This window comes from Amblyomma mixtum, chromosome 1 (assembly GCF_055824585.1).
Source record: "Amblyomma mixtum isolate Tamu chromosome 1, ASM5582458v1, whole genome shotgun sequence".
Taxonomy (NCBI): domain Eukaryota; kingdom Metazoa; phylum Arthropoda; class Arachnida; order Ixodida; family Ixodidae; genus Amblyomma; species Amblyomma mixtum.
Window position 1 is genome coordinate 173,806,814 of NC_143012.1, and position 24,684 is coordinate 173,831,497.

Sequence of the window (24,684 nt, forward strand, 5' to 3'; positions counted from 1 at the left end):
ATGGGAAGCCGGCCAGCCACCAGCGCCGGCAACCCTTCTGGATTTTGGGTAAGTGTCATCATTTTCTTTTCGGTCACATTTATGAACGCCAGGACTCTGTCATGATTTGGTGCGTCGCATGAAATGCAGGCACGATGCGCGCGATGGAGCGCCAAAGGACTCGTCCAGGAAATTGAAGTAGGCGCCGTCCCGGACAACACTCCCGAGAGTGTAACAGAGCCGCCACCGAAGAAACAAAAAGTATGTGTGGTCATCTCCAACCTTCTCTTCACCTTCGGTAATCAGTAAAGTTCTTAACTTGTCATAATCTACTGTCACACTGTCAGCACGGTTTTCGATCTGGTTTTTCCACTGTCACTCAGCTCATTGAAGTTACTCACGACATCGCTTCCGCTTTAAATAACCGTGATCAAATCGATGCAATATTTATAGATTACTCCAAAGCATTTGACATGGTCTGCCATAATAAGCTTCTTCGTAAACTACGCACCATGTTTAACGGCAATAAGTTACTGGACTGGATAACCGACTACTTACACTTAAGATCCCAGTTCGTCACTTTTAACCATGCACAGTCATCGTCAGTCACTGTAACTTCAGGTGTGCCCCAAGGGTCGGTGCTTGGGCCTCTACTCTTTATAATTTTTATTAATGATGTAGCTAATGCTACTAACGACACCGCAGTGAAGTCACGCCTATATGCCGATGTCTGTGTGCTTTACCGCAACGTTGCTAACGCCGATGATCAACAGGAACTAAACAAAGTGTTTTCATTGTTCTGTGAATGGAGTAATGCATGGCAAATGAAAATTAATTTCACTAAAACAGTTGCAATGACCTTTGGTAACAAAAAGAATCCGCTGCATTTCTCTTACAGTAACAACGGTAACTGCTTGACCCACGTCAGCGAGTTCAGATACCTGGGCGTTATATTTTCGCATAACTTAAAATGGAATGCTCACATAAATAACATATCTGGGAAAGCACTTTGCAAACCTGGTTATCTCAAACGAACCTTAAAAAATGCCACGAAGGAATGTAAATTAACTGCTTACAAATCACTAGTTCGACCTATCCTGGAGTACGCCTCAATTGTCTGGTCCCCTCATTACGCGCGCGACATTGACCGTTTAGAATCAGTTCAAAAAAAAGCAATAAGATTCATCTTCAGCCGGTATGATCGCAAGTTTTCACCTTCTTCCCATATGCACAGTTTATCTTTACAAACATTAGAACATAGGCGCACACGTGAACGCATCATTATGCTGCACAAGATCGTTCACACATCATCTGGCATTCAGGCACCCTTCACATTTGTGTCATCAAGCGCACGTGCAACCCGACGGAACCACCCATTAAACATTGTTCCCTTCAAACCACATATAGATTGTTTTAAATTTTATTTTTCCCTCTAACCGTTGAAATTTGGAATGGATTGGACGGCTCACTTCGTTCATTGCCAATTGAAGAGTTTGTTGTTCAGTTGCCTGACAATTTGACCCGTTGATCTGTTTTTAATATTTCTGTGTTATCTATTTCTATGCTACCCATGTTATTTGTTTTTACTCATGTATTCACCCACTCCTGCTATGTCTCTCCTCAGAGACAGCAGTATTTATAAATAAATAAATAAATAAATAAATAAATAAATAAACGCTATTAATATAACGTGTGCTGCCTGCCTCAGGCAGTACATAAATTCAGTGTTGAGAGACGTAGACAACGTTTTTTTCCGGAATGGTAAGCAATGTGCACTTACGGTGAACGAAATGTTGTCAGACTGGTTTACGGCTGGAGCGAGTAAATCACGATGAGTGGAGGTTAAGCGGCCGCGGTGAGGCCCCTTAGATTACAGATATCATCATCATCATCAGCCGGACTATACCCACTGCAGGGCGAAAGCCTCTCCCATATTCCTCCAATTAACCTGGTCCTGTGCGAGCTGCATCAACTTGACCCCTGCAAATTCTTGGATTCCAAGGGAAGAAAAGCGTAGCAGGCGGCGGTAGAAAATTAGGTGGGCGGATGATGTCAGTCAGCAAAAGCTCGAGCTAATATGTAATACAGACAAAAGAAAAAAATTAACTCCTCAACAGCAGGATTTTAGGAAAGACAGTATATTCTGCTGGCGGCCAGCTGAAATTCTGGGTTGGAATTCGCGTTCTCATTGTCTACTCAGGATGCCATAAGAAGTGCTTTCCTGCGGTGGTTTGTGGCATCGAATCAGCCGGAAAAGTTCGTTTTCGCCGCTGCCGTAAGCAGTACCAGACTGACCCACCCTTTGCCAGTGGTCGGCTACAGCTTAAGAGTAGTCCATCCATTATTTCTTCCGGCCATCCTCCTCTAGTAAGAAATTCGGAGTGTCAATATTAAATTACCATTGGGGTTGGAGGCAGCCAAAAGCGGAAGAATGGATAACGGTCTGCGCCAAGACACAACGCTCATCGTAGTGGTCCCATGCCAACAGTAGTGCAAGTCTCTAGCCTACTAATTTTCCTAAATACTTTTGCGCGTTGTCCCCCTTCTTCGTTTTCTCTTTTACTCTATACTATTTTTTTGGTTAGTGCGCAACCCATAAACCGCACTTTTTTCGATGTTCAGTGAGTACAAATTTCACGCCGTGACCGCTGGGTGTTATTTGGCTCACAATAGGTCGCTGCCTGCAGGCGCTCACTGCCCAAGCAGCAGTCAAGTTTCTGTCGATTATGAGAAGAAGAAGAAGAGCTCTGCGAACGGCAGCTTCTCTTGATCGAGCTCCTGCTTTTTCGAAATAATTTGTGCTTCTGTGGCCTTCAAGGCAACCTCGCCATCTCAGGCGATGGCGGATGACCCGCCGCCTCTGCTGCCTTCTGTGGTTAGCAGTGTGAACCGCACAGATCAACCCGGTTGCAGTATGGATCTTCCCTCAGAGCTCCCGGGGTCGTCTAGTTTCTCCGACTCGGATGACATGGAGTTCGACGGTGGCTACACCGAGATTGTGAGTCGGCGCCTGAAGAGGAAGCTTTCCAAAACACCGACTGAGTGTGGGCCCAGTGTGCGTACGAAGCGGGCTAGCAAGTCCATTGTGACCACGAAGATGCCTAACCAACACAGTGTGAGCAAGAAAACAGCTAACGAGGCCAATGTGAGTGAGCAATCCCTCACTTACACAATTTCATACATGCCTGTTGAGGATTTAGAGAATCTCAACTCCATCAAAAGGCAGACTTTGACTCTTCTTCTTGAACGACTGGTTCCGGGCCAAGTAAAAGAAGTGCGTATTGATGCAAGAAGGAATATCTTCTCTGTTGATGTCTCTAGCCGGGCCACCCTGGAGAAGTTGAAGACCGTGTCTGTCCTTGGCAACATACGAGTCCGCTCGTTCTTCGCTCATGGACTTAACACTACTGCTGGTGTGATTTCTGACGTGGACATAGAGATCAAGCATATGGACTTGGTGCAACTGCCATCAAGTTCTGTTCGCCTAAACGACATCCATCGTTTCGGCCAATCACGGTGTGTCAAACTAGTGTTTGAGGGTACTACTTTACCATCCCATGTGAAAGTGGGTTTTGTGAGGCACCCAGTGAGTCCTTATGTGCCCCGACCTGTGCAGTGCCGAAAATGCCAGAAGATTGGACATGTAAGTGCTGCGTGTACGAGCACGAAAGCATGTCCGCGTTGTGGTGGCGTGCACGAGGGACCTATATGTACGATTGAGCCTCCAGTTTGTGCCAACTGCAAAGGTCCTCATGAGGCAACGTCTAGGGAATGTCCGAAGGTGAAAACAGAGATGAAGATCTTGAAGAAAATGGTGAGGGACCATTCTTCTCACCGAGAAGCAGCAATCGCGGTACGTCGCTCCAGGAGGAGGACACGAAACCGGCAGAAGAAATTTGGCTCAGTAAATGAAGTGTCAATACATCAGGAGGACCGAGACCGCTCTGCCGCGCAGAAGCCACCGCCTCCAGCTCCGCAAGAGCCAAGACTGTCAACCACCCAGGAGGACTCCGCAGAGTGGCCACCTCTACCATCGCGTACTGTAAGCTCTGTGACACGCCCGCCTGTGCGTCCGCCGGATGTGTCTACGACAGATGATCAAATCAGGGCGATGCTGAAACAGCTGATAGGCACCTTACGGCTGATAATTGCTGGAGTGGACACGCCAATTGCTAAGGCTGCTGTCCAAATTTTAGACGCTATTGAACCAGTGCTTGCCACCCTTTAATAGCAGTAAAAAATTATGGCTCTACCGTCGTCAGCACCCTCACTACAGGAGAGAATCTCTCAATCGGCAGTATTACAATGGAATGCTCGAGGTCTGCGAGGCCGCCTAGCAGATTTCAGGCAGAGGATTTTCAAGTACCGATTTCCAGTGCTTGTAATATGTGAGCCTAACATCACATCTCCTTTTCGACTGTCCGGTTATGAAAGTTTCCTCTCTGAAGCGGCTGGGCATTTGAGCAAGGTACTACTATGCGTCCGCCGTGACCTCACTTACGTTCGGCATCAAATTCCTGGAGGCAGTAGCAACGAGTATGTAGCAATCACTATGACTTTGAATGGGCCCACATTCTCTATTATAGGTGGCTACATACCACCAAGGGGTCGATATGATGCCCTACGACTACAATCGCTACTCGACAGCGTTTCTCCCCGCAGGGAGGCGTCTGCAGCATGCAGACGTTGGTGAGTGGCGACACCACGGGGTTAACCCGAGCATCCGCAGGGACATCCCCGCAGGGGGATGATGGTGAACAATGCGTCACCACGGACCCGAGCATCTGCGCTTAGCCGTGCGTGGCATCGCCGTGTCCGGGGAAAAGGATCCTGGTGGTTGAGCCGATGCCGAGCGTTTGGACCCTTAAGGCCCCTCGGCGGAGGCAACACACCACTTTGGCCCCAGCTTCCTGTAGACGGCACCTCCGGCCTGACCCGACCGGAGGAAATCGGCAGTCGCCTTTTCCTATCCTCCCCTCTATCTTTCACTTTCCTATTTCCTTTCTTACAACTCTCCTGTCTCCTCCTCTTTTCTTCGTTTTTTTCCTCTTTTTCCTGGCGGCGAGGGTTAACCGTGTGTGACCAACTACCCTGAGTTGAGTCATATTAGGTTATAGTTAAGGTGTACAGCTGGCGTGGGCAGGACTTGCCTTCAAGTTTCTGTCGCGTCCCCTTGTTGGACTCCATGGTGGGTGGCTGCCACCATGACCGAAAAACCAAATTTTTTTATGGCTCCCCCCCCTTTCAAAACTAGATCGCTCTCTCAAAAGAGTGCGGAACGAAGCATCAGCCTTTTTCATGAAAAAGAAACCAACTTTCACAAAGTTTCACGTAATACACAGCAACTGTGAAGAAAAACAAGCCCGAATCATATCCCCCTTTCTTGTCACCAAATGCTTAACAGATACCTTAGGGCCTGGCTACAAGGTATCCAGAATGTCCAGCGGCGACCTACTCCTCGAACTCCGTGAGAGCATCCAATGCTCGAAACTCTCAAACATTGCTTCCATAGGGGACATCTCTGTCTCCGTGACTCCCCACCGATCTTTCAACACAGTTAAAGGCGTTATCTCAGAGGCTGACTTCATCCATCTAACAGAAACCGAAATGCTTGAAGGACTTTCTGATCAAAATGTAATTGACGTGCACAGAATCAAAATCCGCAAAGACAACAAAGAAATAGACACCAAACACATGGTCCTCACGTTTAACACCAGCAGTTTCCCCGAAACGATCGATGTTGGATACCTGAAAATCACCGTCAGACACTACATACCGAATCACCGCCGCTGTTTCAACTGTCAGAAGTTTGGCCACGGCTCACAGAGTTGCCGCGGCCGCAAAACCTGCGCGAAATGCGCTTCGAAGGACCACCCTTCTGAGGAATGCGACGCAGCCCTACGCTGCGCGAATTGTGAAGGAGATCACGCTGCATACTCCAGGGCGTGTCCGTCCTGGAAAAAGGAGAAAGAAATCATCACCATTAAGACTAAAAAAAACATTTCATTCAAAGAAGCGAGGAGGCGTTTTGCGCTTACCAATTCATTCTCCTTCACAGCAAAACCAAACTTCGCTGATGTGGTGCGCGGGGGCGTAGCACCACACAGCGCTCCGGCACCTGCCGCGGCCACTTCCACCGCGCCTGTGCAGTGCCATCCACGCCCCAGGCAGAGACAGCGAAAGCTGCTCTGCCAACTACAAGCCAGGGAGTGCCGGCCCACAAGTCAGCATCCCGCAGGACTTCCCCCCGTCGGGGGAGGCCTGACACCCACACACCCGCGGCTTCTTCGCGGTCGTCCAGCACCTCTTCCGAGGTGATGGACCAAACTCCCAGCCCGCCTGCTCTACAGCGGCGGAACAGCTCTCTTGAGCGAAAAAAAGGCAGGGCTACCATAACGGCCCCAGAACATAAGTAAACCTCTCGTTGCTCCTACCCCAAAACATAAACATGGCTTTTCTTGTTCAGTGGAACTGTAGAGGAATATTGAGAAATTACGATGACATAAAAAAACATTTTAGGGTCAATGTCACCCGTAGCCTTATGTCTCCAGGAAACCAATCTAGGTCCACAACATGTGAACATCCTGAAGCATTATAAAACTTTTAGACGAGATCGTGAGCAGGCAAATAGACTCTCTGGAGGCGTCGCGATTATCGTACAAAGCGGCATTCCTGCTCGAGAAATAAAACAGAACAAAACTTGAAGCCGTTGCGGTCAGTGTCGTCAGCCATAAAACAATTTCTCTCTGTTCTCTATATATTCCTCCACATTCTACATTAACAGTCCACGATTTACAAGAACTTATCAATGAACTTCCAGAACCGTATCTAGTAGTTGGGGACTTTAACGCTCACTCCCCTTTTTGGGGAAGCGAGCACTGTAACTCTAGGGGTCAAATAATCGAAGATTTTATCCTCACAAACAATGTTTGTCTTTTAAATACAGGAAAAGCCACCTACTGCTCCCCTGCCTCGGGGAAAATGACCTTTTTAGATTTGTCTTTTAGCTCACCTTCTGTTTTTAATTATTTTAAATGGGATGTCATTGACAACCCATATGGCAGTGACCACCTCCCTATACTAATCACTTTAACTTCCTCACCAGAAATAATCCCAACAAAACCGCGGCGATGGAAACTTCACCTCGCCGACTGGTCACTTTTTAAAGCAAAGGCAACTTTAGACGATATAGTTTTAGAAAATCTCACCATCGACGAGATAAACGAAGAGTTCACTAATTTATTTATTTATTTATTTATTTATTTATTTATTTATTGTACACCTCAAATGCCCCTGAATAGGGGTATTACATGAGGGGAAACAGTACAAAAAAAAATGAATCTGTAATGAATGTCACGGGGTTTAAAACAGAACATTTTCAATGGCTTGTTTAAAATGGACGGGGCTGGTGTGGAGTGCGGCATCGGCAGGCAGGCCATTCCAGTCTACTGCAGTCTGTGAAAAGAAGGAATGAAGGTGCGCAGTGGTGCGTGCGCGGGGGGGATAAACGGCTTTGCTGTGACTGGTGCGAGGAGACACGTGATGAGCTGGATTTAGATCTGCAAGGGATGAATGATAAAACTTGTGGAAAAGGATTAGTCGGCAGATTTTGCGTCGCAGCTCGAGGTCAGGCAGGTTAGCTCTTGATTTCATGGCAGTCACACTAGAATGATAAGAGTAGTCTGAATGGATGAATCTAGCAGCACGGTTTTGCACTGATTCAAGTGCTTTAGTTAGATAAGAAATGTGAGGGTCCCAAACTGCGCATGCATATGCCAGCTTGGGACGAACCAACGTTATGTAGGCGAGAGCTTTAATAGACGAAGAAGCTACTGACAAATTACGTCGTAAGTAAGACAGGACACGATTAGCTTCATTAGTAATGGCAGTGATATGGGTGGACCAAGAAAGATCATGCGATATGTTAATTCCCAGGTACTTACATGTTGATGTCGGAGAAATAACGGAACCGCAAAGTACGTAGCAAGGAGTTGGGTAAGTGCGTCGCCGATGAAAAGAAATTAACGAAGTTTTTTTCACATTCAAGGACATTAACCATGTTTTGCACCAAGTTTCTATGTGTGAAAGGTTAGTTTGGAGGGCATGAGCATCGGCTTGATGGTTAATAGGCCGGTAAATAATGCAATCGTCGGCAAATAGGCGAATGGAAGATGAGATGTTTGAAGCAATGTCATTTATATATATTAGAAAGAGTAGAGGACCAAGGACACTACCCTGAGGCACACCTGAAAGTACGGGAGACCTGGAAGAGGCGGTATTGTTAGCATACACAAACTGCTGGCGGTTAGTTAAGAAATCACATATCCATTCACATATGCGCATATCAAGGTTAAGACACGAAAGTTTTAAAAATAGTCGTTTGTGAGGAACCTTGTCAAAAGCCTTTTCAAAGTCTAAAAATATGGCATCAACGGGAATGTTATTATCGAGGCTAGAACTAAGATCATCAATGAATAATGCTAGCTGAGTGTCATAACTGCCGCACGCACAGCTATTCCTCAGTCGTCAGGAGTGGCGCGACAAAACCATAAAGTATGGTGGACAAAGGACTGTAAGGAAGCCAAAAAACAACAAAACAGAGCTTGGGGTAAATTCCGCAGGTATCCGACACATGAAAATCTCGTGAATTTTAAGAAGGCAAGAGCCAAAGCTCGGTACGTCCGTCGGTGTGCCGAGAAAGCATCATGGCAGAGTTATGTTTCATCCATTAACAGTCAGATGACATCTAAAAAAATGTGGGAGCAGGTTCGCAAATTAAATGGAAACTTTTCACCCTTCACAATTCCTTTTTTAACAACACCTGGCACACAAACAAGCATAGGGGAACAGGCAGACCTACTGGGAGAACATTTCGCTGCAGTTTCAAGTTCATCACACTATACACAGTCTTTTTTAAAACACAAAAACACAGCCGAAAGACAAAGACTTCCAACTAGTGGAGGTGCAAACCAAAAATATAACAGTGTGATTACCCTCCAAGAAATAAATACAGTACTGTCTGCTGGTAAAAAAACTGCTCCAGGACCCGACCAAATCCACTACGAAATGCTGGCACATCTATCTCAACCTGCCGTAGAGGCACTTTTAAGGTTCTTCAACATAGTTTGGATATCAGGCAAAATACCTGAGGCCTGGAAAAAAGCTATTATTGTACCGTTTCTTAAACCTAGTAAACCCCCAACCTCTCCTAGCAGTTATAGACCCATAGCCCTGACCAGTTGCCTCGCCAAAACCTTCGATGTGTCCTAAATATAAGACTAACCTTTGTTCTTCAATCCTGTGAACTTCTTGATATCCACCAGTGTGGTTTTAAAAAGGGATGCTCCACTACAGATCACCTAGTCCGTCTCGAAAATACAGTCAGACAAGCTTTTATACACAAACAACACTGTCTTGCAGTCTTTTCTGATTTAGAAAAAGCATATGATACTACCTGGAGGTTCGGAATTCTTCAGGACTTAGCTGAACTTGGCATCCATGGCAGAATGCTGAACTCCATTAAAGACTTTTTATCTAACCGCTCATTTAATGTCCGTCTAGGCTCGACCCTTTCGAGGGATTTTATTCAGGAAAATGGAGTGCCTCAAGGGTGTATTTTAAGCACAACTCTTTTTATTGTAAAAATGAATTCTCTTAACAAAATAATACCAAGGTCTGTTATGCATTCACTTTATGTAGACGACCTCCAGATAGCTTACACATCCTCCAACATATCAACATGTGAAAGACAAATACAGCTAACAATAAATAAACTGACAACATGGGCAGACAGAAATGGTTTCAGATTTTCCCTACAGAAAACAGTGGCCATTCTGTTTTCACTCAAACGAGGCTTACAGGCAGACCCCACCCTACACCTTAACGAAATAGATTTACCAGTAGAAAATAAACATAAATTTCTAGGCATAACATTTGACAAAAAACTCACTTTCCTGCCTCATATTAACACATTAAAAAATAAAACTTCCCGATCACTGAACATACTCAAAGTCCTTTCACATAAACACTGGGGTTCTGACAGGGCAGGGCTTCTAAAAATTTATCGCTCTGTGGTACGATCCTCATTAGACTATGGTAGTATAGTATATGGTTCAGCAAGGCCATCGTACTTGAAACGACTGGACCCAGTGCACAATTTAGGTTTACGTCTTGCAACTGGCGCTTACAGGACGTCACCCATTAATAGCCTCTACGTTGAAACAAATGAACCATCTCTTACAGATAGAAGAAGCATACTTACATGCTCATACGTCCTGAAAATCCGTTCCCTACCAAAACATATCTGTTATGAAATAGTTACAAAGTGTCCATCCAGAACACTTTTTAATAATAAACCACAAACTACCAGACCACTCCTCTTGCGTTTTGAAGAAATGTGCGAGAGTCTCGGTGTACTGAACACATTACCTAACATTGCGCTCAGACGAGAGCCACTACCTCCATGGTACAACTTCCCTGCAGTATGCGATTTCACTCTCACACAGTTTCACAAAAAGCAAACCCCGCAACAACATATAGTACAAGAATTTCTTGCACTGGAGGAAAAATACAATAGTTTTGCGGATTTTTATACGGACGGTTCAAAAACAGCCACCTACGTAGGAAGTGCGGTAGTACGAGGGCATGAGAATGAAATAATCAGACTTCCACAGTGTGCATCAATTTTCACAGCCGAATGTTACGCTGTATGCTTGGCCGTAAAAAAAATAGTAAATGAAAACCTCAGAAACGGTATTATTTACACGGACTCCCTTAGTTTACTTACAGCTCTCCACTCTAGAAATGCAATTACTCCGATGCTCGGTGACATAATACACAACATAACAAAAGCCAGAGCTCAAGGAAAAAACATAAAACTTTGCTGGCTGCCGAGTCACGTCGGAATTAAAGGCAACGAGAGAGCAGACCTCTGCGCTGCGCAGGCTCGTAGCAAAGAAATAAAGAAAGTAGACATTCCCTTTAAAGATTGCATGAACTCGGTACATTGTGAAATAAGGCAAAAATGGCAGTCCGCTTGGGACAATGAATCAAACAACAAACTACACTTTGTAAAACCAGTTTTAGGCGAATGGAAATCTTGCACCCACCAAAAACGCTTCAAAGAAGTCATTATTTGTCGTCTTCGTATAGGACACACGCATCTGACACACAATTTCCTACTGTCAAAAAAAGAGCAACCTTCTTGCGAAGAATGCGGAGTTGAAGTTACAATTAACCATATTTTATTCACTTGTATGAAATTGGAAAAACTAAGGAAAAAGTACTTTGCTCAATTTTATAACGAATACATCCCTTTTCATCCCGCACTGCTTTTAGGAGATGATTCAATTGTTGATATATCATGTGTTTTCAGCTTTCTTAAAGAAACTGGATTTTTTAAGTGCCTCTAAATTTTTACCCACAGGTCTGTTTTAATTCTAATACACCTCAGCCACTTTCTCACGCCTGAGAAGAAGGCTGAGATTTTTAATTTTGGTTGGTTGGGAGTCTCAGTGTCCTTGCCCAGCCAAGGATAGCTACTGAGGTTTCCCAGCCCCGTTTAAAGCTTTTACTAGTAGCCATTTTTAAAATTTGCGTACATGTTCAAAAGGTAATATTAATGTCTGAAGGCCTTTACACCAAGGATGACTTTTTACATATCTCTAATATTCAAAAATAAACTTTTACAATACCTTGTGTGTGGCGCATGATGGCCTCAGTTGCCTACGTGCCATAAAACCCAACACAACACAACACAACGACAGCGTTTCGGAGCCGCATATAATAGTAGGAGATTTCAATGCGCATCACCACGGCTGGGGAAGCGCCGTTACGAATGTTCGAGGACGGGATATCGCCATGTTCATGGACAATGCAGATCTTGTTTTGCACAATGATGGCACGCCGACATTTCTACGCGGGACTACCTACAGCAGCTGCCTGGACCTTGCATTTGTATCCAGGCGCCTCTCATCATTCGCAACGTGGTGTGCTGATATTAAAAATTATGGAAGTGACCACATACCAACGTATGTGCAGCTGCAGTGGTTTCACCGTCTTCCAAATGCCAAAATACGTTGCACCGACTGGAGTGCTTTCCGCATTCTTCTAGAAAAAAACCTGTGAGAACCTCGCTGATCCAACAGATGTGGAACAGCGTATTATTTCGGCCATGCAAGATACAACGCGCAACATCTCAGCGCCAAATTCCACAGCTACAGTGGATGTGATCTACGCGCAGCTTCGGGCGATTCGTCGGCGCGCAGAAAGAAAATACCGGAGGACAAAGGATGTCTCGGATCTCCGGGCCTCTCGACGTGCCCAGAAGAAAATATAGCGCTATTTGGAGAACCTAGGCAAACAACGGTGGCGGTCATTTTGCAGCAGATTGGATCCCCGCAAACCACTCTCCAAAATCTGGCACGTCGTTCGAGCACTGGCGACATTTCCCCAGAAGAAGCACCCTTTCCGTGCATTGGCACTTTATGAAAGACGGCAAGAACTAGAGGTGGCGGAGGATTTCTGCTCGAGAATTGCCGGAAGCGCTTCTTCACCTCGGCAGCATCGATGTGCTCCCCCCACGATGGACGATCGACTGGACATCCCCTTCACAATTCAAGAACTGAAAGTAGCTCTTTCTGCTTGCACGGATCCTTCGTCCCCAGGACCTGATGGAATAACATACAATGCGCTTCGTCATCTAGGCCCACAGGTAATGGAAGCCCTCTTAACATTGTTCAACCACTCTTGGGCCTCTGCCACTGTTCCACAGCAGTGGAAAAGAAGCCGCATTGTGGCCTTGCTCAAACCAGGGAAATCGCCACTCGACTTAATATCCTACAGACCAGTAGCTCTGGCAAGTTGTATTGGCGAGACGATGGAGCGTATGGTGCTAACCCGTCTAGAATGGTTCCTTGAAAAACGTGGACTATACCCTTCCACAATGACGGGTTTCCGCAAAGGCCGGTCTGCCATCGACAGTGTAATTGATCTCATTTCAACGGTAGAACATGAAAAACGCCGTCACAGGTTGACTGCTGCTCTTTTCCTCGACATCAAGGGCGCATTCGATAATGTTCAGCATGATGCAGTACTAAATGCAATCGATGAATGTGGTATAGGCGGACGTCTACACAATTGGATTGCAAGCTATTTGACAAACCGGACAGTCTGCATGGAGACTCTTGAAGGAGACACAGCAGATCATCATGTTGCTTGTGGTGTTCCTCAGGGAGGAGTGCTCAGTCCAACGTTGTTCAATCTCGTGCTCATTGGCCTTTTCAAACAACCACCGAAGACTGTTTCGATATCCGCCTACGCAGACGATATTTGCATATGGACATCAAGTGTCACGCGTCCCCAAGTGCAAGCAAGATTGCAGCGTTCGGTTTCCATTACGTCTGCGTACTTGCGCCGTCAGGGGCTTGAACTTTCGCCAACTAAAAGCGTAACATTGGCTTTCACACGCAAGTTAATGGCGTGGTATCCGGTCACAATCGACGGGCAAATTGTTCCATACGCAACACATCACAAACTCTTAGGTGTTACGATAGACCGTGACCTGTCCTGGACGAAGCACATTTATGTGCTCAAGAAAAAGCTCGACAGCTTTGCAAGCATTGTGCGGTGTATGGAAGGAAAATGTTGGGGTCCCTCTGACAGATCTTTACTACACGTGTACCAGGCGCTGGTAGTCGGTCTTCTCAGATACAGTGCACCCGTTCTCTCGGGGGTCAGACTATCAGGCCTGCGTGTGCTTGAAAGCGCGCAGGCTCATGCTTTAAGAGTATGCTTGGGTTTTCCATGGAAAACTTCTACATGGGGCACATTTTGTGAGGCCCACGCCTGCCCAGCACGAATTTTTCAACAGGAGCCACTTCGTGTGCATTTGCGGGATCTGACCAGACATCGTCATCACCCCCTGACCAACATTAGTGCGGTGCGTCCAGATGCAGCCTTTTCCAGAGCCCTTTGGATGCAGCGCAATGCGGTGCCTTCGATCTACACGCCACACCAGATTGCGGAGGTGCCACTTTGGGCAGTGCCAAAACCATCTATACGGACAACAATCCCAGGGATAACAAAGAAGACGCACATTCCAACAGTCGGACTGAAACAGCTGGCGCTGTCATACATTACAGCGCCAAAATACGCTATGTATACTAACACCCAGCATGTTTTCGTGGACGGATCCGTGACGACCACTTCTTCAGCTGCAGCGGTGATAGTGCCAGGAAATGCCTCATGTCACCGTTTCAGGCTCATGCACAAAACGTCCTCTACGGCAACCGAATTGGCAGCCATACGAGAAGCCCTCCTTTATATTGGTTACCAGCCAGCGCAGCAATGGACTATATTCTGCGACTCGAGATCGGCTTTGCAGGTCGCACAAACTTATCTAAAACCAAGGGCGTGCGAACAGCTGCTTCAACACCCGGTCAAAAAATCCTTCAAAGTTCCTTCAGGGAGCCAACAGGATACTTGACTGTCACCTCTAAGTGTACCTGAAGGTCCTGAAGGAATCTGCATGGAGGCTCTGTTTGCAATGGCGCGACTCCGACGGTGCTGAAGGCATCTCCGTCAGCAGCTCTGTTTGCACCGGCGCGTCTCTGAAGGTGCTGAAGGGATCTCCGTCAGCACGTCTGTGTGTACCGGCACGACTCTGACGGTGCTGAAGGCATCTCCGTCAGCAGCTCTGTTTGCACCAGCGCGTCTGGGAAGGTGCTGAAGGGATCTCCGTCAGCACGTCTGTTGGTACCGGCACGACTCTGACGGTGCTGAAGGCATCTCCGTCAGCAGCTCTGTTTGCACCGGCGCGTCTCTGAAGGTGCTGAAGGGATCTCCGTCAGCACGTCTGTTTGTACCGGCACGACTCTGACGGTGCTGAAGGCATCTCCGTCAGCAGCTCTGTTTGCACCGGCGCGTCTCTGAAGGTGCTGAAGGGATCTCCGTCAGCACGTCTGTTTGTACCGGCACGACTCTGACGGTGCTGAAGGCATCTCCGTCAGCAGCTCTGTTTGCACCGGCGCGTCTCTGAAGGTGCTGAAGGGATCTCCGTCAGCACGTCTGTTTGTACCGGCACGACTCTGACGGTGCTGAAGGCATCTCCATTAGCAGCTCTGTTTACCGGCCGGCGTGACTCTGACGGTCCTGCAGAAATCTGCATGCAGCGCTGCTCTGTCTGCGGGCGACGTTAGCTTCGACCGTCACCGGTATAGCTGCGAATCGCTTCGGGAAAGTTATAATACTGGCAAGAAGCTTAATTGTACGTTCTAATCGGTTTGTGTAGCACACATCTTGTAGTACCAGCACAACCGCTCACCGGTGGAGATTTATTTGGCCAGAAAGCAGCTTACGAAATTAGCGGGGACATATCTGAAACACACGTACGTATGCTCAAACACATACAATATTCGTGCAAATTGCATGATTCTTGCAAGCACGCATTAATGAGCTGCGCGCCCTTCCGATAGTGCCTGAAAATTCTTTGCACGGAGGCTATGAATCGCTGTAGAGCTCGCGCTCTCGATCATATGCTTAGCTTTCAAGGATCATCCGGCCGGCTTCACTCGATCCTGGCTCATTTTCGGCAAAGATGTACACATATCATATATCAATATTGGACGGTAAACGTTGTCTCGTAGTGAACTTGACAACTGATGCGTACAACCAAGCGGTTCGCATAACTGAAGTACTTCTGCGTTTCGTGCAAAGCATATATATGGCCACCCATGCAAAGACGGCCGGCCGCTATTCGGCTTTGCTGACTTTTCTTCACTCGTCCTCGGCGCAGACGATTCCAGGCGCACGGCATAAACTACGGCCAGGTGAAAAAAAATGTGTGTTAGCTGCGCAGTTAATTTTAATCTAGGGAGAACCATCAATTGAGGCGAATGAATTTTTAAAAGGTGCTGCACAATTAATTCTAGCTTAACGCGTTTCTGCGCGTTGCGCGCAAAAAGTAGAGCAAATGTGGTATCGGTACGTACGTCGATCATACTTCATACTCAAAACTGATTAGGTTCGACCTTTCCGCTATGCATATGCTGCGCACCGCGTGCAGTGAACCCGCCCGCTATTAGGGCAGATTTGCCTATCTGATAGCCAGTACACGTACGCATGTTTGTGTGCGGCATACACCGGCCAGGAACTGCGCCAGTCGGAATTAACTTTTTCTACTACGCATAGCCTTCCCTCGATCCTCGATCATCCTTTCAGCAAGGTGGAGACGCTGCATGCATGCTCGATCGTCCAGAGCTTCCTCGATCGGGCAACGAAACCAGTGCCCATATTCTACGCGGGGGCGCGTGCCCGCACCGATTTTCGTAGTCACGAGGAATTCATACGCCAGCGCACCTTTCAGTCGGGGATTAAGGTGACTGAATGCAGCGCACAGCGCTATAAGCGCGGCAAAGACGTGCAGCGAATTGCTCGCGCTGAACGACAGCGCAAATATTTTTTTTTTCCATGGCGCGACGTTTCTGTTTAAATAATTTTCACCAAGCAGGAAAGCGCCCTGCACTTGCATTGACTGTTGAAGCCAAGCGCAGTGAGTACACTGAAGTCCCCTCGAGGCATCTGTGTTGTCATGAGAAGCCGCACAACTCATGTGCGGCTCTCCTTCAGTCTTTATCTCCCAAATTCCCCTCCCTACACAGAGTAGCATGCCAGCGATATTGAAACGCCGGCTAAATTCTCTGTATTTCATTAAAGAGTCTCTCTCTCTCTGGCGATGTGTATCGTTGAAAACATTAAACTCGCCCACCTAGCACCGCGAAGTCAAGTGAACATATTCCTTGACGCTGGATTCATGATCTCTATGCAGTTAATTCCCAGCCCCCTGTATGTCACACTAAGTGAATGGGGATTAACCATCACATCACACCAACTGGCCAGCTCCACTGGCTGGAGGACCTTCTTTGAAAGGCATTTGCGTAAAAATTCTTCGTATCACTGTAGGGTATACGCAACTTAATTGACAGCAGTAACAGAATTTTGGTTCCCGGAACACACCCATGGAACATGTAATGCTGCATCAAAAATAAGTGCAGCCAGTTTTGAGGCTTTGAGGTTTTGAGGATTGTTCTCGCAATCACTCTCCGAAGGTACCATTCCAGACGACTGGGAAGTGTGGAAGGTCGTTCCCGTCCACAAATCAGGTAGTACTGATTCACCTCTTAATTATCGCCCCATTTCATTAACAAGTGTACCGTGCAAAATCATGGAACATGTCATTTACTCTCAAATCATGCAATTTTTGGATTCAAATAATTTCTTCCATCCATCACAGCATGGATTTCGCAAAGGGTTCTCCTGCGAAACTCAACTAGCCATTTTTCTACATGATATTCACGCCAACCTTGATACTAACCTGCAAACTGACTCCATTTTCCTAGATTTCGCTAAGGCATTCGACAAAGTACCTCATCAACGCTTGCTTCTTAAACTCTCCCAGTTGAAGTATACATCCGAACATAATTGCATGGATTAATGCTTTCCTCACGCATGGCTCTCAGTCCGTCGTCATTAATAACCAACTTTCCAACCCGCTTCCAGTAACCTCTGGCGTCCCACAGGGTTCTGTTCTCGGTCCTTTGTTATTCCTCATATATATTAATGATTTACCCCAGCATGTCTCTTGTCACATCCGCTTGTTCGCCAATGATTGCGTCATTTATCGCTCAGTGACTGACCATTCTGACCAAAAATCCCTTCAGGCAGACCTGCGCCATGTGCAAGACTGGTGCTCCCAGTGGATGATGATGCTTAACTCTAACAAATGCAAGTGCATGTCCTTTCACCGCCGTCGAAATCCTCTTGTTTTCAAATACACAGTCTGCAATTCCCCAGTTGACCTCGTCCAGTCATATAAATACTTAGGAGTCACCATTTCTAATGATTTATCTTGGCGTTTGCACGTGACTAACCTGATATCATCTGCTAATAAAACACTAGGTTTCTTAAAACGTCACCTACGGGAAGCCCCACAACACGTAAGACTACAAGCGTACATCTCATTCATTAGAACTAAACTTGAATACGCATCACCCATCTGGAGCCATTCGCCTAGCGAGGGTTTCAAATGCTAGCGAGCGCTCAGTGGCAAGAGACAATACTTCCTACCCGTGATTAAGCTTCCAAAAAAGAATCACTGCATTCAGGTTAAAACGCTCTGCCATGAAGCTTTCTATCGGCGCCAACATTGTTTACAAGCCCAATCGTACTTTTGGCTTCGGAGATATTTACGGTTACCAACACCAAAGCGCCAGAGCATCTTTTAGCGGCGTCTCTTTGCAGACGGAAGGGTGGTACACTTTGCCTACCTCTAGTCGTGGGTATTACCCCAAGCTCGACACGCGATGCTCAGCAGCAAACACTTACTTTGGGGCAGGAGTGAAGTGAAAGACTGGCACTGCCAAAACCGAGAAGGTGTGTGCACGTCTGCTTCACTTAATCGCCAAATATGGACACGTGTGTGCTTTTTAGCGCTAGAGCAATGGAATGAAATCGAACTCCGCTGACAAAAAGATATATTCATGCTATTGCCTTTGAGGGATAGTCGCCGCCACATAGTCGGGTGGCCCGTTATTCTCTAGGAATTTCTGCCAGTGACGAAAGGCAACGCGCAGGTTCTGCAGCTCTTCTGTCGATGACGATAGCAGGGACATCCTGTGTAGCTGCAGGCAAGGTAACCTATAATGTCCGGCAAGGAGCGGAACACTTTGCAGCGAAGGCAATCATCACTTCTCTGCTTACAACAAGCGCGGAGTGTATAGCAAACGTGCGTGTTTTTTTCCATGACCCTTTTAACGGCTTCGAGGGCTTCCTGCGCCGTTGGTTTCTTTAGGCCTGGGGCAAGGGCCGGCTGTAAAACTCGCAACTTTTGCCGGGGGTGTAGGATGCTAGCTGCGACAAAGATGTCAGCAAGAATTCCTTGCAGACGCTAATTTATTTCCTCGTGAAGCGTCCTCCTCAACTTCTAAAACCTGAAACCAGGGTCCGAGCATCACTTTTAGGGTGGCTACTAGTTACGAGAAGAGGCATCACATTCCTGCACCGCGGCAGTTTGAACTCCGTGAACTCGGCCCCACGCAAGCTGGCACAGTTCGGCGCGCGGATCGCGAGCAAAGACAAGAGTAGGAGCCGCATCAGACATGGAAAGAAGTTCACGGATTGCTGTACCGGGGTGGTTTACGAAGTACTGCTGTCATTCGGGAAGGCCTATGTGGGCCAAACTGGGCGGTGCATCAATGAAAGGGCAGGTGAGCACGACCGGTCAGTAAAAGACGTACGTGGTGCACATCTTTCTCAGCACTGAGCTGAGTGTTATGAATGCCCTCGAGCGACAGAACATTTGCCACAGGCTAGATGCAAGTACTGCAGAAAGTGTCAACCACGGTTTCACGGGATGAAGATTTTAGGCAAAAGCAAAGATACAAGGGCAAGGGAACCTTTGGAGGCATTTCATATAAGAAAGAGAGGCATATTTTGTGTTAGCGATACGTCGGTGAACCTCTTCAAATCGGAAATGGCGCATTTTGAACGGTTCTGTAGATAGTGTTGTGTGGAAACTGGTATCTCTCTGCACGTGTCCTGGTTTTTCCTTATAATTTGCTGCGCTGCTAGTGAATAAAGTTAAATGAAGTTTAGCGCTAGTCCTTTGTGGTGCTCTCTTGTGTACGTATTTATTGCGCTACAGTTCTTTTCTTACTTTCTTAAAATTTTGTGCGACTCTGAAAGAGCAGTTTACAAAAATCTGAAGAACTGCAGTGAAAGCATAACTCCGCATTTTGCCAGCTGTTTTCTACATTATGACCATGTACCATGGTGCCCTATTAGAGAGTGGCATGAATCAGCCCCATGAATATAATTTTTGAGAGTGCGCCTGCTAAAAGAGCAGATATATAACTCTCCAATACAAGCAGCTGTATATTAGACAATCACGTGCAAGTGGTCAGCAAGAAAATAGCCATTTCAAAGCATTGGAAACTGAGAATAAGCTTCAACAAAATGACACCTAACGAAAAAGCATAAAGTGTTTCAACAGTAGGTATGTCATAGATAAGTTATGAAGCCCGTTATACTGCCGCGTATCATTGTAGTGTGCGTTCGTTCGCGCTCAAGGCCGCAGGAAAGGGCTGTTATCATTTCTGTTCGTGACGCGAGCAGCCACCGCACTAATCTCGATTGATCGCAGCCATGAAGAGCTGCATCTACGTTTTTCCAGATTACTGTAGATGATATTGTCCTGTTATCTCGAAGCTTCCTTGCCGGCTTTAAGTTGATCGATGCCGCGAGCGGCGGGCATTCGGCGAGCGGCGGGTGTCTTGCTGACCGCTGGACTGCCGTCACTACAACGTGACAATACCATCAGGTTGAACTCGAGGTACACCAATAAACGTTATCACTGCCCTTAACAGCAGCATAATGATATCACATACCATGGGCAGTCTCCAGTTCATTATGTACTCCCAGCAAGAAATGAAACGCGAACAAAACAACTGAACCACGCACTGGAAAATGCACAGCTCTTAGCCAGGGGAAGCTGAATACTAGCTCCTCCTATTTTAATTTCGAAGGCACGAAGACTCTTCTTTAGAGGTGCTATTCAACCGCGCTTCTATTTCCAATGGAGGAGCTAATACATTGGTGCTTTTGTGCGGCCACCTCAGTTTTCTTGTTCGCGTTTCATTCGTTGCTGATAGTACATATACATTCGTACATGCACCGTCTTTGTAGAAAGTAACCAGGCTACACGGTTTGCTTCTAGCTTGTAATGTGGAGCCCTTGTGGCTTTCCTAAAGATCAAAAGGTGTTTGAAGGTAAGAAGACCCCCAGTCCTTACCTTTAACGACCATTTCAGCTTCAGGGAAGCTGTTAGGGCTCCACTGTACGTGCTAGAAGCAAACCATGCAACCTGGTTACGTTTGACAAAGGCGGTACATAATGACACCTCAGACATGTTGCAACCTTACATTCACAATCTGTGATGTTTGAGCGGTTGTATCTTGCCAGTACTTACACACTGCGTTAATATATGGAGACTAAATATTCGGTTCTTAATTGAGAAAGATGCAGTGTTATGCAAAGAAACTGGTAGCACTATCACTGGGATGAGAACAAATTTAATGCATTTAAGGGCGATGTAGCACGAACAGATGGTCTGCATTGATAACCGAATGGCTTCCAAAGGAAGCAAAGTGCTTCTGTGGGCACCTGAAATGAGGAGGAAAGGTTGGTTGGTTGGTTTATGGGGTTTAACGTCCCAAAGCGACTAAGGCTATCAGAGACGCCGTAGTGGAGGGCTCCGGAAATTTCGACCACCTGAGGTTCTTTAACGTGCACTGACATCGCACAGTACACGGGCCCCGAATTTCTCCTCCAAAGAAATTCAGCATGAAAGCTAATATATATTGCTTTATCTTTTATATTTTCTAATATAAACGCTATTATAAACCTTATTATAGATCATTTATTCACCTTTAAATCGCTTAGGTTGGGGCATTGCATAAGGGCAGCGGAGCCCTTAGCAAAAAAATTCAGTACTAAAAATGTCTTTTAAACACATTGTATTTATTTCGTATTTTTTTGCATTTTTTGTCCCTATGCTTAAAAACCGTGGTTATTGCTTTTTAAGTATGCTAGAAGCACAACCATGAAATTTCTTTAAAATATATCAAAAATACAACTTTTACCTGTTCAATATATTTTGGACGCATTAAAAACATACTTATTTCATATTGGTTTACTATGACGACATTGGTAATGTCCTATCAATAGACTTGTAGGTATACTTTCAAAGCATTGTTAATATACTTGACGTATTTTTGAGGCTGGCAGGAAGTATGCTAAAAATGTATCAAAAGTATAAATTTCTACCATTGGAATACGCTCAAAATGCACCAGAAATAGGATGGTTATATTTTTGAGAGCAGTACAAATCTCTTGCAAATGCATTGCCAAGCTGAATAAATGCACGAAAAATACACCAGAAATATAAATTTAATACTGCTGCAAAACGTTAAAAACGCGCCACGAAGCTAAATGAATGTATCAAAAATTCACCAGAAATATACACTTAATACTGCTGCAAAACATTAAAAATGCGCCACGAAGCTAAATGAATGTATCAAAAATTCACCAGAAATATACACTTAATACTGCTGCAAAACATTAAAAATGTGGCAAACATCTTGAAAGCCGGCGACTAAGAAACCCAAAACAGAAAAATACTTACGAAGGTCGCAAGATCTCTGTTGCTGTGGTTCCTTTTTCATGTCCTTTGGGCTTTCCAAACGATATCACTTTCAAACGACGTAGGTACTGGTTTTCAAGATCAAATACAATTTAAAATCCAATATTACAGAGCTTACTACAAATGCCAAAGCTTGAAACAGAATCATGCATTCTATTCCAAAAGTGTCAATTTATTAGCCGATAAGACTGCTGTGCCTTCCAGCTCAGGTATGACCACGTTTAGCAGACGGAAACAGTTGCAGACAATCCATCCCATCCATTTAGAGACTCTAGGAAGGTTCGTTCCCAATATGATCAGTGAATGACGCAGTAAAAGTAGGATCTGAGCTGGAGTCAGAAACTGCGATGCCTGAAGAGCACTATATGAAATGAGGACGAGGGCTGAGCCCCCAACCTGTAATGGCAATCGCGATGGAGCCTTCAGTTTCTCATCTGATCCCGAGGTGCACATAATAGACCCATTTTTCAGAAAAAGTGACTTGCGCAAGAATCTAGAAAGCACAATATTATTTTAGCAAAACGCCTAGCAAGCCACAGTTCTTTATTTTACTAAATTTTATGTCTCTTGATTTATTCCAAGCGGATGCCGCGTTATTACATTTTCGGCGTAAAAACGCCCGCGCCGCATACTCTGACAGGTTCGGGAACCTCAACATGACGTGGACTGGAAAAGAAGAAAACAATCACAAATAATTAAACGAGGATTTTAATTTTTAACAGTCAAATAATACCATGACAAATGTGGCAGCATCATTTACCAGAACAATACATGAAGTGATTAAGACTTTATAATACTTAAACAGCCCTATGTTGGTCTGATTAGCAATGGCGCTACTGGCCTACAATGTAGGTGACCACTGTTAGCAGTGCTGTACGACTCCTAATACAGGATACTGAACACACACTGCACAACGATGATGACCAAACAGCACACGAGTGAGATGCCTATCGAGGTTGTAATAGGCGGGGACAGGGAATCAACCAAAGCTCTTCAGTTTTGAAGCGCAATATCTTGCTCCAAGATCACCACCAAAAATACGCAGGGTACAATTTTAAAGAGTGCCCGTAATAGCTCCAAAAGAGTAACACTTATACGCACCAATAATATCATCCACAGCTTCCTTCTCAAGGGCCTGTTTACTCGTCCCAGAGCCCTTGAGGAAGGATGTCGCGAGCACATCGTTCCCGAACACCATTGCAGCAAGTTCTTGCGCATACACAGACGACTGGGAATTCTCTACTCTCACCATTCTTATCGCAGGAATGGTGATGCAGCCAAACGTGACCTAAAAAAAAGAGACCAGACAAAAAAAGTCAATTATTTTGTAATCATTGAATCAAATATTAGCTTTCCTAAAAAGAAATATGAAAGGATGAAACAGCGACTTCCACTTCTTAGCAGTACTGTTCTTGGTTGGTTTAGTTTATTGGGGTTTAACGTCCCAAAGCGACTCGGGCTATGAGGGACGTCGTAGTGAAGCACTCCAAAAATTTCGACCACGTAGGGTTCTTGAACGTGCACTGACATCGCACAGCACACGGGCCTCTAGAATTTCGCCTCCATCGAAATTTGACCGTCGCGGCCGGGAACGAACCCGCGTCTTCCGGGTCAGCAGCCGAGCACTATCACAACTGAGCCAACGCGGCGGCAGTATTTTTTTTCCTTTACTTTGTTGCCTAATTCTGTTTAATAGTAAAATTTATGTGCTCATTTGTTCTTCAATTACTGTTTTGTTTATTTCGATAGCTCTTTTATGATTGCAGTCACAACTAAAAGATTTGCCTCTGTTATTATACTCCTAAAGGGCGGCATCGGGTCTGAGAATTCAAACTCAAGACTCCTCATTAGGTAGACGCTGAAAAGTGCCACACTACACCACACGCCTCAACACTGAACAATACATACGTGGATGAAAGTTCTACATAGCTTCACTCGGCAAATGGAGCCCTCAGCTACAGCACCATTAAAAATTTTAAATGCAGCCTTAGTTGCTGCAGACGTAAAATGTTAAATGATAGCACCTCCATGAAAATCCAGGTTATGTGTAGACGTTAATGTATGCCAGAAGTAGGCTTAAAGGCGTCATGATATGGTCCACCAACAAATTGTGGTTTGACATTAGAGCTGCGAGCCACGACATTGTTTTGCATAGTTAGAAAAGAACGAGGTCTCTGGGCGCGCATTTCAGTTAGAAATGTGTTTTTGAAATGATTGGCTCTAAGCCCCTCCCAGTAGCAGTAACGAACATACAGAAGTAGAATGTGGGACGTCAAGAACGGAGAACACCTTCTGCTGCAAAACTGGGCAAATATTCACGGCCAGTCCGGAGCAGAGTGCGCGCATAAATTTGGCTAACACTAAGACCTCCTTCATGCTTACAAACAAACGAGGTGGTCGAGGTGGCGCTGCAGTCGTTAGCGACCTCGCGGTAGGCAAAAAGCGGCGAA

General features: G+C 45.8%; 1 protein-coding gene across 1 annotated transcript; it reads left to right on the plus strand.

The window, feature by feature from the left end:
• Positions 1-23,506, plus strand: LOC149369857 (uncharacterized). The gene is made up of 4 exons (XM_089576637.1): positions 1-48; positions 2,798-3,034; positions 3,119-4,021; positions 23,498-23,506. Exons 1-4 carry the CDS (start codon positions 1-3, stop codon positions 23,504-23,506), a joined length of 1,197 nt encoding a protein of 398 aa, XP_089432763.1.
• The last annotated feature ends 1,178 nt before the right edge of the window (positions 23,507-24,684 follow it).